The sequence below is a fragment of the Podarcis pityusensis genome (assembly GCF_964106645.2).
Source record: "Podarcis pityusensis genome assembly, chromosome: 6".
Classification (NCBI taxonomy): Eukaryota; Metazoa; Chordata; class Lepidosauria; order Squamata; family Lacertidae; genus Podarcis; species Podarcis pityusensis.
The window spans coordinates 83633464-83650859 of record NC_138030.1 but is presented as its reverse complement, the minus strand read 5'-3'; the positions used below and the strand labels follow the sequence as shown (position 1 = coordinate 83650859).

At 45.3% G+C, this 17396-nt stretch overlaps 1 protein-coding gene across 1 annotated transcript; it reads left to right on the top strand.

Moving 5' to 3' along the window:
* Positions 1–78: 78 nt before the first annotated feature.
* Positions 79–16502, top strand: LOC308480544 (flavin-containing monooxygenase 5-like). Its single transcript, XM_081012215.1, has 9 exons — positions 79–451; positions 3274–3411; positions 5466–5654; positions 8046–8208; positions 8996–9138; positions 9726–9925; positions 12205–12560; positions 12943–13015; positions 14784–16502. The coding sequence occupies exons 2-9, from the start codon at positions 3280–3282 to the stop codon at positions 15136–15138; spliced, it is 1611 nt and encodes a 536-aa protein (XP_080868341.1). The 5' UTR covers positions 79–451; positions 3274–3279; the 3' UTR covers positions 15139–16502.
* Positions 16503–17396: the final 894 nt, after the last annotated feature.

Below are 17396 nucleotides of genomic sequence, written 5' to 3'. Positions count from 1 at the left end.
ATTGTTATCAAATGAAGAAATTATCTGCCTCTTATCTGATGTAACTGATGACTAGAAATTGCTGGAGCATATACAAGCAGATATTATCTAACCTTGTTAAGCAATGTGCTCTGATTATTTAACCTTTGGGTGATTTAGTGGTCTGCCATCGGGATAATAAAGAGCACAGGGATGCCCATCATAAAAATGTCCTGGACTAAATTGAGGAGCGGGAGGTGGCGGCGGAGGGGTCATTAATCCTGATATAGTAGGCTGGTCTGATTGTCAGGTGGTTTTATAAGACATCAATACAGCCCCACTGTAACCTATCTAGAACACTGCCTCCTACAATTGGTGGAAGTCAGGAACAGAGAAGTCCTCCGAGGGGTTCCTTCTTCACATACAACTTCTAAGAGAAACTTCTGTGAAGAGCTGTTGAAGAGAGAAAAAAGAGGTTCTCAAAAGCAGACACGTAAGTAGAGATAGATGGCATCTCTGTTTATTAATGCCCACACAGATTCACACAGTCATCATGTGTAAGGACTGCTGTATTGTCTGCATCAGAAAGAATCCCTCGTAGGATCAGACTCTACAAGGTCCCCCCTACCTGTTCATCAGGTGATTGTTTAAAATAAAGAGGCTAAGCAGCAGTTCAATATAGTTTCCCTTGGTTACATTATGAGATATGGAGAAAGTCAGGGTGGGCAAAGCTCTATTGAGTGCCTCTGGCACAGCTTTTTTGCGTGTTCAGACCCAGAAACTTCCCCCCTAAATAAATTCACACTTGACTCAAATTTTGGTTTTGGTTTTTGGCAGAATTTAGGCCACAACTTTATTGATTACAGAAAGTGACTGGTTGCATAGGCTCTGGTTCGACTAGTTCCCTGCCATGCAGGTAGCGGTGACCCAGGGCACCAGCATAGGTCAGCCAAGGGTGAACACCTGGATAAGCGGAAAGCTGGGAACAGGCTATCTCTGCCACCCAAATGTCCCCCTGGACTCAGGCACAGGCACAGCCCCCTCTCAGGGGTTGACCAAACCACTGAGTCCCTGGATTCCTTTAACGTAATACCCTTCACATAGGGATGGCGAGAGCATTCTCCCATCCCTATCACCTGAACCAGAGCCTATCCGCAACCTTACAAGTTGTGACGATTTGCTACGTGGCAGGCGAAACCCAAATGGCAACAGCCAATCAGCCAAGTGGGGAAAATTCTTGGCGTGCCCCTGTCCCAAGGACAGACGACACATGACGACATAGCAAGGTCAAGCGCAAAGCCCTAAAAGTAGGGAGAGGTGGGCGGGTGTTATGAATGCACGCGCCGAAAGAGGAAGCTTTGGGTCACGTACATGGGTATAAATAGGTCCCTCGAACCATTTTGACTGCGTCCCATTGGCCAGATTGCACCCAGCTATGAGGGACCTATCAATCGGGTGTTGTGGCCGACCAATCGTACCCATCCACAACACAGGGTGTTGGTTTTCCAGGTCTCACCGCAATACGTGCCCTCTTTAAGGGAGGACCTGATTTGTCAATATATAACATAAATTACTGTGCTCTTGCACCACCAAGCTTATTGGAAACGTGGTAGCTATATAGACTCAAGCATTAGAATATTTCAGGCAGTTGATTTCTACAGGCTTAATAAAACAAAAACCACAAACACCATACCACTGGACCACCTCCCAGAGAATGTATTACACAATTTGCAATAGGCTACCACTTTCTGTAATACAGTTTAAAAACCTACGATACCCTTTAAGGATAATTGTACATGCACATTTCAGAACCTCCATCAGTATCTTTAATGGAAGAGATAGATTATATAAAATGTGGACTTATGCTTTTTGATGAATCAGATGAGGCAGGGGGCCATTCCTACAACAGTACCAGAATATTTTGTATGGGGGACATTCCTCAGGCAGGAGACAGATTTGACCTGTTATCATTTGTGTCTAACAAAAGGATTTTGGCTTGCATGAAACTTGCTCCCATGTAAAATTTGTGGAAGAAACAGATGATCCTGCCTATTTTTGCAGCAGTTGAATGTCTTGTAATGACAATAAATGTGTCTGATAGCCAGCCCACAAGGGATCCAGGCCTAGGTGGACAATCATGGACAATCATTATCACTAGGACATTTCTACATGAAGTTTTCTTTTCTTTTCTGTAACTCCCGCCCCCCTTTATGGTCTAGCAGAAGCCTTTTTATGCTTGCATGAATTTGCAGACTGCTCCAGTAATAGAGATAAGACTTAGCAAAATACAGTAAATGTGATCTTTAGGGTCTGGAAAGTACATACATACGGAAACCTTGGGTTGCCATATTTCAAAAAGTGCAGAACAACAAACCCCTGTGTTGCAAACTTAACACAACAAACAACGCAAGCAACATGATGACCAGTATACTAGATAGCACTGCATAATATACATAATTTAGTACAACAAAAACAAAATGTGTACACTTGTAAATTCTCTAATATATTTGAAATCAAATGAACACACGTCTGTCAATCTTTGAAAGTCCGTAGAAGTATAATAAGTCTATAGTTGAAAAAGTAATTGATGCTATCCTGTGGGCTAAGCAGTAAAACTTTTTAGGCGTTCATGGTGCCAAAGTAGTAAGCGAATAACAACGTAGGACAGTGATCCCGGATAATCTGATTGTTTTGCTGGAATCTTCTTCAGCACAACCCATAGATTAGAAAAATGCACAAGGAGCAGTGGTCATAAGGATTTTCTTAGGAAAATACAGTAAATGTGATCTTTAGGGTCTGGAAAGTACAGACGTACCGAAACCTCGGGTTGCCAGATTTCAAAAAGTGAACATTGCTGAGCTTTTTTTTGGCAAAAAGAAAAGTTTTGCCCAGAGTTGTTGAGGTTTTTTTGCCAAGCTGGGTTACCATATAGAGATCAGCCATGAGCTCAGGTATTTTCACGATATGTATAAGTATCTGCTTCCCCCGATGTTTGGCACGCAGGCTTTGTGATCTTATTCACCCCGTGTCTTGATTGAAGCCCCTCTCAGTGAACTGAATACCCTTTCCGCCCATTGTCTCCTCAATTGGCTTTAACAGGGGAGGCAGTGCTGGAGACCCTTTTGGGGGTCAATCATTTGTACAATTAACTGGAGAAAACCAACGGCCTGCTGCCTCCTTGTATCAAGCCCTGTATAGGAAAGCTGTTCACTGTGTGATGTTTCATTATGTTTTTATATTTGCTGGAAGCCACCCAGAATGGCTGAGGCGGGGTACAAATAATAATAATAATATTATTATTTGTCGTTGTGGCAGGCTGGCATGGCGAAAAGGGTTGCTGTCATCGGAGCTGGGGCCAGTGGCCTGACTGCTATTAAATGCTGCTTGGATGAGGGTCTCCAGCCAACATGTTTTGAAAGAAGTGACGACATTGGTGGGCTGTGGAGGTTCCAGGTATGTCAAGTCTGGCTTTGTTGTTTATTTACAAGCAGGGTCGTCTTTAGCACAGGCGGCGCCGGGGTGCAAAATCTGCCCAGCGCAACCAAATGTTCATTTTAGCTGCTGCCGCTGCCTCCTCCTGGATACTAATAAATGCTACTTTCACGGAGGGAAGACTGGGGGTGTGGGTCAAGGAAGAAGAAGAAGAAGAGAACAAGAAGAGTTTGGATTTGATATCCCGCTTTATCACTACCAGAAGGAGTCTCAAAGCGGCTAACATTCTCCTTCCCCTTCCTTCCCCACAACAAACACTGGGTGTTTGCTGGGTGACCTTAGGGTAGTCACACTTCTTTGAAGTCTCTCAGCCCCACTCACCTCACAAAGAAGTGCGACTAGCCTAAGGTCACCCAGCAGCTGCATGTGGAGGAGCGGGGAAGCGAACCCGGTTCCCCAGATTACGAGTCCACCGTTCTTAACCACTACACCACACTGGCTCTTGAGGGAGGGAGATGCTGCCTTCATGGAGAGAAGACTGGGGGTGTGGGGTGAGGGAGGGAGATGCTGCCTCATGGAGGGAAGACTGGGGGTGTGGGGTGAGGTAGGGAGGGAGGCTTGGGAAGGAAGCTGCACGCTCGCCAGCCATATGGTTGGCGAGGCACAGCTGGCGGGCGTGCAGGGAAAGGGGAGGCTGCCGGCAAAGCCACACAACTCCCCCACTCGATGGGGCGCCCCTGAGAGGCTGGCGCCCTGGCGCAACGAACCACTAAGCCCTATGGGAAAGATGGCTCTGTTTACAAGGGAATAGCAAAATGTCCATGTGCAAACAGCAATAGTGCCCCTTGCGACAGGATGAGCATCCAGCAAAGAGAATGGTGCTTTGTTTCTGCTTTGCCCACCTGTATCTGCTTAAAGAATACAGTGGTACCTCGGGTTAAGAACTTAATTCATTCTGGAGGTCCATTCGTAACCTGAAACTGTTCTTAACCTGAGGTACCACTTTAGCTTATGGGGCCTCCCGCTGCTGCCGCGCCGCCGGAGCACGATTTCTGTTCTCATCCTGAAGCAAAGTTCTTAACCCGAGGTACTATTTCTGGGTTAGCGGAGTCTGTAACCTGAAGCGGCTGTAACCTGAAGCGTCTGTAACCCAAGGTACCACTATATGTGGGGGAAGAAAAAGAGGCTGGGAGTTCAAAGTTATATTTGGATGGGGGAGGGATTGCTAATCATTGGAAGCTCCTATAAAAACCTTCGCATTCCCGAGCACCACATCCTCCGTCAGTAGCAGCAGTAAGCCATGGGTGGTTGAAAGGAATTTTCATTTAGCCGGGGACAAATCACAGGTGAGATATCTGACTGGCTATTCTTGGGAAGAGGTTGTGATTGCAAATTATATTTCAGATTTAGAGCAGGCCAAAATCAAAATGGCTGAAAGATTCAAACAGTCAATGCTAAAAATACTTTGCATTTTGAAATGGAAGTTTCTCAAAGTGTGAATCACAGGATAATAGTTTGCAGATTCTGAATATTTGTTTTGATGAAGCCAGTAAGGTATAGAACAATGATATACACATTGCTAAGCTCCTAGTTTAAGAAAAGCTGCACGTTTTCCCAGGGCCTTGAAAATGAGCTACTTTCATTCTTTAAGTTTCACTATGGGTCTCTGGTGAAAAATGGTTTTTGAAGCACTATGGAAACCTGGCAAAATGTGCTAGATCAGAAACCATAGCCTGGAGCCATGATAATAATAATAATAATAATAATAATAATAATAATAATAATAATATTTATATCCCTCCCTCCCCAGCCAAAGCCGGGCTCAGAGCGGCTAACAACAGTAAAAACAACACAGTTTACATAAAATCACAATCAATTAATTGAAATACATTCTAAAATCAGTTCATTTAAAAATCAATTCAGAGTCAAATTAATGGCAACCATCGGGCTAGAGTTCTATGCGGATTACAGAAGGAGGGGGTCAGACTGTGCCTTCAGGTACTAAGTACCTGAAAAAACCCATGATCTATGCTCAGCTTTAGAAGCCCTGTTCTTAATTCTGCAATTTCCTTCAGGAGCACGATATTGGGGGCCAGGCCAGCATTTATAAATCTCTAACCATCAATACCTCAAAGGAGATGATGAGCTACAGCGATTTCCCCATCCCTGCTGAGTACCCAAACTACATGCACCACAGCAAAGTGATGGAGTACTTCAGGATGTACGCAGAACACTTTGACTTGCTCAGACACATACGTTTCAAGGTAAGAAGCCTGGCCCCTCTTTCTATGGCAGGGGTCAGCAACCTCTTTCAGTCGTGGGCCAGTCCACCGTCCCTCAGACCATCTGGTGGGCCGGACTATATTTTGGAAAAAAATATGAACGAATTGCTATGCCCCACAAATAACCCAGAGATGAATTTTAAATAAAAGGACACATTCAACTCGTGTAAAAACACCAGGCAGGCCCCACAAATAACCCAGAGGTGCATTTTAAATAAAAGGAAACATTCTACTCTACATGCTGATTCCTGGACCATCCATGGGCTGGATTGAGAAGGCGATTGGGACGCATCCAGCCCCCGGGCCTTAGGTTGCCTGCCCCTGTTTTATGGCTACCAAGGCAGCAGCAAGCATGATCACAGTAGGGATGGTGGAAAACAGCTGGGAATGGAAAACAGAAACAGATTCTCCTGCCCCTGCCTCCCACTTCCTTTCCTTTAAATGGTTTTAAATTTAAATGATGCTTTTAATAAGGTTTTTTATTTAATTGTGGGTGAGTGTGTATCCTTTGTGTGTTTTTAAACTGTTTTCATGTTATGAGCTGCCTTGGGGAAAAGGCAAGATATAAACAAGCAAACAAATAAAATGCCACAAAGGCAACTTTCAACATGTTTCAAGGGAAATTTGTAAAAAAAAAACCAACCCCCACAAATTTTATACTCTAAAGAGGCACAAAGTTACAGGCTCAAAAAATACAGCCTCTGATATCATAAACTAAAAGCACTTTTGGAGTGGTTGGGGTGGGGGACATTTTGACAAACCACCACAACCTCCCAGATTTCTTTGAGGTAGGAACTTGATATTTCATGCCATGATATTTTATTATATATGTTTTATGATTTCATTATGTATAATATGGGACATGGGTGGTGCTGTGGGTTAAACCACAGAGCCTAGGACTTGCTGATCAGAAGGTCAGCGGTTCGAATCCTCGCGACGGGGTGAGCTCCCGTTGCTCAGTCCCAGTTCCTGCCAACCTAGCAGTTCAAAAGCACACAGTCCAAGTAGATAAATAGGTACCGCTCCAGCGGGAAGGTAAACGGCGTTTCATTGCACTGCTCTGGTTCGCCAGAAGCAGCTTAGTCATGCTGGCCACATGACCTGGAAGCTGTATGCCAGCTCCCTCGGCCAATAAAGTGAGATGAGCGCCGCAACCCCAGAGTCATCCGTGACTGGACCAAACGGTCAGGGGTCCCTTTACCTTTACATTTATGTATGATATATTATTGGCCCATCCAGTTCAGCCTTCTCGTCAGCTCTGACTGCTAAGCAGCGCTCCCTCGCTTCAGGCGGGAGCATTTTCCCGCCCTTCCTGGGAGTGCCAAGTATTGCACCGCGGCCTTTTAAATGTGTGCAGCAACTACAGTTGTGCTTTGTAAGCTCCCTCTAGTACGGGTCGTACCACTTGAGATTGTGGATGAGGCCTCACATGATTTTATGTGGACGTTCGATCTTGTCTCAAGTGATACAGTTTTTATAAGGCTCCCGGACCTTGGAAACTTGCACAATGGCTGTTCTTGTTTTCTGTGCGGAGGAGCACGATTTAGCCGTGTAAGCTCCCACCTAGAACCTGATCTGGTCTTATCCAAGAACAGGTTTATAACACCTCATTGAGGGGTGGCAGTGGTGGGGGTGGCCTTTATGTCTAATAATAATAATAATAATAATAATAATAATAATAATATTTTATTTATACCCCGCCCTCCCCAGCCAAGGCTGGGCTCAGTGACAGTGACAGATATATGTATAAGCTAAACAAGCTATAGCATACGACCCCACTCTCTTGGGGCCCCCAAAAAATTTAAAGGAAAAAAACAACCCGGATGTACATTTCCAAAATATTAGATAAAAAACAAATAAAATAAAACCGACATACAGCAACAGTGTTTTGTGTTGTGTAGGCTCCTATGATGTAAGTAATGGGCCCCGCCTGCTAGCCTGCTCCCTAAAATATCACTGGTTTGCTCATTTCTGTATATAGGGTGCCAACATTCTGCATGTGCAAATGGCTTTAGATACCTATTAGGTCTATAAATTACCATATAGCATATATTCAACACAAAAAAACAGCGACAATTTGTTGTTGACAAAGGACAGCTGGACATATAAAGGGCCCAATTACCTTCAGTAGCTTAGGGCCTCATCAAACCTAAATCCGGCCCTGCGTCTAGATATTCATTGTATGAGCAGTTCCCAAAATGATTCAAAGGAACGTCATCCCCGTGACCCCCCCAATCTGAGGGTGCAATATAAATGTTCCACTTTGCAACCCCACTCACTGGCCTTTGTGAGCATATTTTAATTCATGTGCTTCATTGCTGTGAAATGTGCATATAAAGCCAAGCATAAAAACCATTTACCTTGTCTTTCAAGGCCTGTGTCTGCAGCATAAAGAAACGTCCAGATTTCCCCATTACTGGCCAATGGGAGGTTGTAAGTGAAATATATGGGAAGCAGGAATCTGCCATCTTTGATGCTGTCCTGGTCTGCACTGGGCACCACATAGATCCTTATTTTCCACTGGATTTGTTTCCTGGTAGGTGGGATTTTCTGATGTGGTCAACTGCTTGAGAATTCTGGGGAACCCGTACGAAAGCAGAATCCCCGTGGCAGGAGTTTGGTTCCCCCCGCTCTTCTTTTTAGGGTATTTGGGTGACTTAGAATATTTATAACATAGTAACATCGACAACCTCAAATATTTAAGGCACTATGTGTGGGAATACAGGTTAAAATATAATTTAAAATGCTGCCTCATTTTAATAGTGGCCCGTAGATCAAAACCATAAGGGGAGGGAAACATAAGGCTGAGTCCAAACCAAAGGCCAGGCGGAACAGCTCTGTCTTGCAGGCCCTGCGGAAATATGTCAAGTCCCGCGGGGCCCTAGTCTCTTGTGACAGAGCGTTCCACCAAGTCGGAGCCGGTACTGAAAAGGCCCTGGCTCTAGCTGAGACCAACCTAACCACCTTACGACTTGGGACCTTCAAGGTGTTGTCATTTGTAGACTTTAAGGTCCTCCGCGGGGCATACCAGGAGAGGTGGTCCCGTAGGTACGTGGGTCCTAGGACGCATATTTTTTATTGTTGTTGTTGTTGTTATTATTATTATTATTATTATTATTATTATTATTATTATTATCCCTGCTCGGAGGAAGAGCATTTCCTCCCTGGGGCGATGTCAGACTTGACAATCCTTGCTAGGGGCACAGATAACTCTGTGAAACCTGTACGGATGTTTAAATTTGAGGCTTCCCCCTGACAGTGGAAGCAACAAGGATACACTTTGCTCAGCATCATGCAAAATGGCTTATTTCTCCTTTTCACAGGTGTTGAGAAGTTTAAGGGGAAAATTATGCACAGCCGAGAATATAAGCATCCTGAAAAATTCCGGGACCAGCGAATCCTCGTGATAGGCTTGGGAAATTCTGGAGCAGACATCTCCGTGGACCTCAGCCATGTCACTAAGCAGGTGCTGCTCACTTAAGAAAAAACAAATAAATCATTTGCCTTTTATTCTCCTAAACACCTTTCTGGGGCACCTTTCTCAAGCTTCGGTCCCTGTAGTGCCACTGAAACCAAGAGAAGAGGTGAGCTCTGCTAGTGACACTTAACCTGCTTAATTCTGCAAGTGTTTACTTGTAAGGAAGTCTCACTTAACTCAACGGCACTTGATTCCTCAGAATCTTTTCCCTAAATATGCAATTTAAAAACAAAACACAAAGCAATTCATGGGGGACTTTGAGGTTGAGCAATGAACCCACAGAGGGTGGGATTGCTTAGCGCTTGAGGCCCCTACCAACCCTCAGCTGCTTTTTCAGCCACAGGGGAAAATATACTGGAGTTCCCCCATAGGATAATATTCCAAAATGGTATTCCCCACCTGCAGTGTATCAAAGGATAGTGTATCAAATCGCTACAAGGACGCTGCCAGCACATTCTAATGTATGTGTCGGTTATGCCTGAACATGTGAACATGTGATTCCATTACACTTGGCCCTCAGTAGGCATTTCTGGTGGGTTTTTCTTCCTTAACCTGCCCCTGTCTCCTCCCGATAGATCTTTCTGAGCACCAGAACTGGCACTTGGGTGGTGAATCGTGTCTCCGATGATGGGTACCCCTTGGACGTGGTTCATTTTACACGCTTCAAAAACTTCCTTCGCAGTATGCTTCCTTGCACTCTGGTGAACCTGTGGGGAGAGAAGAAGCTGAATGCGAGGTTTAATCATGAGAACTATGGTATAAAACCTCAGCACAGGTAAGGCAGGAGACTTTTTTAATCTTGGAGAATCATGAAGGGTGGGGAATTCTGCCTTTCTTTGCTGTTTTTAGCATTTCTTCTTTTTCTTCTTTTCTTCTTTTTTCTTTTTCAAGGAACCATTTGCATTCTTTTATTAAAAGTTTGTTACCTTGATTTCTTATTTTTCCGGTAAGTTTCGCCATTTCTGCATATTTCATAAGTTTTTATATCCATTCTTCTTTCGCTGGGACATCTTCTTCTTTCCATTTTTGGGCAAGGAACATTCTTGCCACTGTAGTCGCATACATGAATAAATTTCAATACAGTTTGGATAGTTCTGTCCCTATAATTCCCAAAAGGAAAGCTTCTGGGTTTGGTTTTTTTACAAACATTATTTTAAACATATTTTTCAATTCATTACATATCATTTCCCAGTTAAGCTTTAACCTTACTACAAGACCACCACATATGGTCAAAAAGAACCTTCTTTCTCTTTACACTTCCAACACTTATTTGATATTGATTTATACATTTTTGCCATTTATTCAGTGTTAGGTACCACCGATATAACATTTTCATATAATTTTCTCTTAGACCATAACATGCTGTAAATTTTATATCCATATTCCACGATCGTTCCCATGCTTCCATATCTATATTATAACCAATAACTATTGTCCAGTGTATCATTGAGGATTTTACTTGCTCGTCCTTTGTCTCCCATTCCAATAATATTTTATACATTTTAGACAGGACTTTTACATTACATTCCAAGAGATCTCTCTTCAGTTGTGATATTTGTTCCCCAAACCCTTGTATCCTATCTTTCTTAAATACTTTGTTCAAATGAAGATATTGGATCCATGTTGTTAATTTTCCTGATAATTCCTTAAATTCTTTTAATGGATACTCTCCTCCCTCTTGGTTTAATAAATTTCTTTAAGTTGTCCATCCTTCTATCAGATTCCTTTTCTTTACCGCTATAGCTTCCAACAGACGCGGGTGGCGTTGTGGGTTAAACCACAGAGCTTAGGATTTGCCGATCGGAAGGTCGGTGGTTTGAATCCCTGTGACAGGGTGAGCTCCCGTTGCTTGGTCCCTGCTTCTGCCAAACTAGCAGTTTGAAAGCACGTCAAAGTGCAAGTAGATAAATAGGTACCGCTCTGGCAGGAAGGTAAATGGCGTTTCCGTGCGCTGCTCTGGTTTGCCAGAAGCGGCTTAGTCATGCTGGCCACATGACTCAGAAGCTGTACGCCAGCTCCCTCGGCCAATAAAGCGAGATGAGCGCAGCAACCCCAGAGTCGGTCACGATTGGACCTAATGGTCAGGGGTCCCTTTACCTTTATAGCTTCCAACGGTGAGAGCCAAATGGATGGGGCTGAATCAACCAGCTCCCCTCTCTTATTCCTCCTCTCCCACGTCACTGCCTGACCTCTCGCCACCTCCATTCTCAGAGTCCCCTCATCCTTTGACACATCCTGCCTTTCCCACCCCATCCTGGCTGCCACCAGGTAGCACATGCAGCTAGTCTCTCTGGCCTCACTTGTAATAATCTCCTCTCCATTCTTCTTTCTGTCCACGTGTGTGAAAATATATATGCTTCCATACTGTCAGGTTAGGGAATTCGATCCCTCCCATGGTGGCAGCCAAGAAGCAGATAACAAGAAGAGTTCTTACCAAGTCTTTATTCAATATTCACAGAGAGAGAACGCAGAAATGCCATCTCTCTTAGATAATGGCATTGCTCCAAGTAAAGTCCCACCCCCTCCGTCTCTCCTATTATACATCATCCCTGTGTCGTCTGACCTGTGCTTTCTGCCTCTGAGCTTTCTGTTCTACTACTCTCAATGCACGCTGGGTCCTGGGAGAGGGGGGTCAGGAATGCTTTCTAAAGACCCTGAGTCTGTTAGCTGTATCTCCCCTAGTGCTTCTTCTTCCTGCTGCTCCTCTCCCAATATTTCCCAGCTTCTCCTCTCTGCAGCCTCTGCACTATGACCTTCCGCAAACCACTCTTCTAAATCTATACTGTCCTTCTCTTCTTGGGAAGATTCAGGAAGAGGGGGGCGCGGTCCACACCATTCCTCCTCAGTCCAGTCCCTGACACATACACACAGAGAAGCAAAGGCTTCTCCCCTTGTGCTCCATAAAGAGCCATGCACACTGTGTGTGTATTTGTGTGTGTGTGACAAACAACCAAGGAATAAATCTTAATAAACTTCTGCAAGCACAGAACAACGCCCCCCAACCCATCCAGAGGTTACAGCACTTCAAGGTCTCTTTCCTTCTTTGCTCCATAGGTTCCTCAGTAGGTATCCCATTGCAGCTGACGACCTTCCGAACGCCATAATTTCTGGCAGGGTGCTCATGAAGCCAAACGTGAAGGAGTTCACCGAGAGAGGAGTGATATTTGAAGATGGCAGCAGAGAGGAAGACATTGACGTGGTGATCTTTGCCACAGGATACAACTACTCATTTGCCTTTGTTGAGGAGGGAGTCATCAAGACAAGGGGCAATTGGATCCCGCTTTATAAGTTTGTCTTCCCACCACAGCTGGAAAAGCCCACACTGGCAATCATTGGCCTCCTCCAACCTTTGGGAGCCATTATGCCAATAGCTGAACTCCAAGCTCGCTGGGCCACGAGAATCTTCAAGGGTAAGGAAGAGAGGAATACACTGGGGATTCCCAAGCTACTGCTCTGCTAAGGTCTCCAGCTTGGGCTCTGTTCAGTATAATGAACTCCCTGATCCATGCTGGAACAACAAAGAATTATGGGTGGATTCTCATGGGTGTGAAAAGGTGACTTCTAATCCAACCATGCATTTCTATAGCTGTGTCTGGGAGAGGACTGAGTTATGAGAGAGGTTGCAGTAGGCAAGGAGACCAGGGCTTGAACCAGAGTTTTACCTGATAGGACAGGAAGAAATGAGCATCTTTTTGCATTCTTGGTCAGGAGAAAGAGAGCTGCGAAACAATTGGCCAGCCGATCCTTTATTTGAAATGCTTAACTGGTACATATCTCTGTGTTATTTTTCAGGCCTGCTCAAGTTGCCTTCAGAGGATGAAATGATGGCTGACATTACCAAGAAGGTCACGTATAATGAGAAACGGTAGGTTGCCGTCTTTCCATACTTACAGTGAGGGATGCTAATTTCTCTTGGGACTTCAGCATGCTAAATCTCATTTCTTGCTTTGTAGAGTGTTCTTCAAATGTGTAGTTTGCCAGAGCTTCCCATTAGTTCATGCCATTTTTCACCTCTACATTGCTGGTACATGCACATTGATAAAATGTGGCAGAAAAGCAATATTTGTGCCAGTGTACAAGCATTTTCCCTGCAGGATTCCCCCAGTGTTTGAATAGGGTGGCAAGTGTGTGACCTTTGACCACCAATTTGGGAAGACTAGTAACCCTTGAGCAATAGGATGTGAGGCAGAGGAACAGTTTGGGGCTAGTTTCCCCGTTCAACTAGGAGTCAGGGAAGCAGAAAGAACAGTGAGTTGACTGAGGCTGAAGCATCCTTCCAGTCCACAGTTGCTCTTTGGTGACCTGATGCAGAATTACCGTATTTTTTGCTCTATAAGACTCACTTTTTCCCTCCTAAAAAAGTAAGGGGAAATGTGTGTGCGTCTTATGGAGCGAATGCAGGCTGCGCAGCTATCACAAAAGCCAGAACAGCAAGAGGGATTGCTGCTTTCACTGCGCAGAGATCCCTCTTGCTGTTCTGGCTTCTGAGATTCAGAATTTTTTTTTTCTTGTTTTCCTCCTCCAAAAACTAGGTGCGTCTTATGGTCTGGTGCGTCTTATAGAGTGAAAAATACGGTACCAACTTTGTTGCCTGCTAAGATGTGCAGCCTCTGCCCAGCCTGGATATTTATAAACAAAGCAAATATTCACAAGGGATGTTAAGTTTCCAATGCTCTCCCATCCACAGGAAAGGGAACCCTGTAGTTCTGTCCTGAAGCCTCTCGCGGAAGTAGGGAGTGTGTTGCCACTGGAAATTATGAGTCTTGCTCCCTGGGATTAAAAGCAGCCAAATGCGCCAAACTTGGCAAAGGGGAGAGGGGGTGGCTGTAGGGAGACCAAGCTGGAGCTGCGTTTAAGGCAGGGGTCAGCAAACCTTTTCAGCAGGGGGCCAGACCACTGTCCCTCACACCTTGCCAGGGGCCAGACTATATTTTTATTTGGCAGGGGGGATGAACAAATTCCTATGCCCCACAAAGAACCCAGAGATTCATTTTAAATAAAAGCACACATTCTACTCATGTAAAAACATGCTGAATCCCAGACCATCCGCAGGCTGGATTTAGAAGGTGATTGGGCCGGATCTGGCCTCTGGGCCTTAGTTTGCCTACCCATGGTTTAAGGCAGCCTTCCTCAACCTGTGGGTCCCTAGATGTTGTTGAACCACAACTCCCATCACCCCTAGCTAGCAAGGCCGGAGCTCGGGGATGATGGGAGTTGTAGTCCAACAACATCTGGGGACCCACAGGTTGAGAACCGCTGGTTTAAGGTCTCCTTAAAGGTAAAGGGTAAAGGGACCCCTGACCATTAGGTCCAGTCGTGACCGACTCTGGGGTTGCAGCGCTCATCTCGCTTTATTGGCCGAGGGAGCCGGTGTACAGCTTCCGGGTCATGTGGCCAGCATGACTAAGCCGCTTCTGAACCAGAGCAGCGCACGGAAACGCCGTTTACCTTCCCGCTGGAGCGGTACCTATTTATCTACTTGCACTTTGACATGCTTTTGAACTGCTAGGTTGGCAGGAGCAGGGACCGAGCAATGGGAGCTCACCCTGTCACGGGGATTCGAACCGCCAACCTTCTGATCGGCAAGCCCAGGGGTCTAACTAATGCCTGCCAATTCCCCCCTCTCTCCTTAGATATGTGCCAAGCCAGCACACCATGCTGCAGGTGCAGTATGTTGATCACATGGACGAACTGGCCTCCCTGTCGGGAGTGAAGCCCAACCTGCCGCGTCTCATCCTGACGGACCCAAAGCTGGCCTGGGAGGTGTTCTTTGGGCCCTGCTCTCCGGCGCAGTTCCGTCTGACCGGGCCTGGGAAGTGGGAGGGGGCCAGAAACGCCATCCTGACCCAGAAGGAGAGAATCGTCAAGGCCACCAAGACCCGAGGCCTGCAGAGCTGCGTGGGCACCAGTCTGCCTTCGACGCCTTGTTTCTTCATCAAAGTGCTTGGCTGTTTTGCCATCTTTGCCATCCTAGTAGCTTACCTGTAGATTGGAGCCAGAGGGGAACCCATTTCCTTGTACCTGCCCACCCTTGTACCTGGCAGACATCTAGGATGCTGGGAAGAACAGATATGGCTTTAAAGAGAGCAGAATCTGTTACACGTTAACTCTAGCTTGTTCCGCAGCGAGCAGATCGTACAATGAATTCCCCAGAATTCCCCCCCACGTATTCTCCCTTACACTAGTCTGCTTCTTAACATTCACACAACCAAGGGGACTCTGTCCTCACAGGCATATTCAGAATAATAGTCGCACTTCTTCTTTTTTGCTTCTGTTCTTTTTTTTAACAATAATTTTTATTAGTTTTCAATTACAGTCCAATCATAGCCTCATTATTTGTTTAGTTGTTTAGTCGTGTCCGACTCTTCGTGACCCCATGGACCAGAGCATGCCAGGCACCCCTGTCTTCCACTGCCTCCCGCAGCTTGGTCAGACTCATGTTTGTCGCTTCAAGAACACTGTCCAACCAAGCCTCATTATAACAATACCCATTTATAATACAATTACTAATGCCAATCGTTCAAATACCAAATTATATAATTTAGATAAGGTGACCCCCACCCCCGGCATGCTAGAATTGATGGTTTGATGATTTTCTTTATTTCTGCATTCCAAAATCTTATTAATTTCAATTACATTCTGGTCATAATAATAATCCCTTATACAACAACTGCAATATTAATAACTTCTATTCGTGTTGACACATTAAATGATTTATACAACTACAAGTGAGGCTCTCAAACTATATCCTTGTTCTTCCCGTGTGTGGCAGTTATTCTGTCCATGGTGTTTCTTCCTGTCCTTGTAAGATGTTATGTCTTTCTTCCACCCGGTTGTTGCTGTTATCCATCATGCCTTGGGTGGAGCTGATATCCCATTGTGGTTCCAGAAATTTCTCCCTCACTCTGTCCTGTGCTTCGTTATTTTTCAACTTCCACAACAGCTGCAAAAGTCACTCTGTCCTAATAAATAACATTTTTTCGCCATTTTCCCTCTCAGCCTGGCCCTCTCAATGTGTTCACCACCCTAATCTGGGGACTCTCACATTCAAAAGTTCCTAAGGAAAGCAAACCCTGTTACGATGGAAGATAATAAAAAGCTACCTTGTGACTTGTATGAGTTCTATAAACATCCCCCATCTTTTCCTGCACAGATCAGGCTTTTGAACTGCTGAGAAGTGAGGATAAACAGTTTTTGAAATTACAGAGCAATACCCACTTTAATATTTTATTCATGCAGCTGTCAGTCTACAACAGCTTATAACACGATAGATCTGCCTTTCTTTTAAGATGCCACAAGGCCCCGGGCAACTCTAGCAGCTTAAGCTTCTGTGAGACGGAGAAATGCCAAAACTGGATGCTTGTTGAATTTCTAAGAAATAAAACGTATAATATGCTGAGCTAATCACAGTTACTGTTTACTGAAGTGCATGAAATGAAACATTATCAGTAAGATATCAAGTAGGGATGGGCAACCTTTTAGGGTATGGGTAGGCAAACTAAGGACAGATCCTGAAGCTGAGGCTCCAATACTTTGGCCACCTCATGAGAAGAGAAGACTCCCTGGAAAAGACCCTGATGTTGAGAAAGATGGAGGGCACAAGGAGAAGGGGACGACAGAGGACGAGATGGTTGGATAGTGTTCTCGAAGCTACAAACATGAGTCTGACCAAACTGCGGGAGGCAGTGGAAGACAGGAGTGCCTGGCGTGCTCTGGTCCATGGGGTCACGAAGAGTCAGACACGACTAAATGACTAAACAACAACAACAACAGGCAAACTAAGGGATGTGGGTGGCGCTGTGGGTTAAACCACAGAGCCTAGGGCTTGCCAATCAGAATGTCGGCGGTTCAAATCCCTGTAACGGGGCGAGCTCCCGTTGTTCTGCCCCAGCTCCCGCCAACCTAGCCGTTCAAAAGCACCTCAAAGTGCAAGTAGATAAATAGGTATCACTCAGGCGGGAAGGTAAATGGCGTTTCCGTGCGCTGCTCTGGTTCGCCAGAAGCGGCTTAGTCATGCCGGCCATATGACCCAGAAGCTGTACGCCGGCTCCCTCAGCCAATAAAGCGAGATAAGCGCCGCAACCCCAGAGTTTGTCACGACTGGACCTAATGGTCAGGGGTCCCTTTACCTTTACCTTAGGCAAACTAAGGCCCGGGGACCGGATCTGGCCCAATTGCCTTCTAAATCCGGCCTGCGGACAGTCCAGGAATCAGCGTGTTTTTACATGAGTAGAATGTGTCCTTTT

What these genes read in the sequence shown, in the direction of transcription:
- LOC308480544 (XM_081012215.1), top strand. Translation starts at nt 3,280, where the DNA reads ATGGCGAAAAGGGTTGCTGTCATCGGAGCTGGGGCCAGTGGCCTGACT. An exon ending in TCAGACACATACGTTTCAAG is followed by an intron (nt 5,655 to 8,045) that starts GTAAGAAGCCTG and finishes TTGTCTTTCAAG; the next exon opens with GCCTGTGTCTGCAGCATAAA. An exon ending in TCAGCCATGTCACTAAGCAG is followed by an intron (nt 9,139 to 9,725) that starts GTGCTGCTCACT and finishes TCCTCCCGATAG; the next exon opens with ATCTTTCTGAGCACCAGAAC.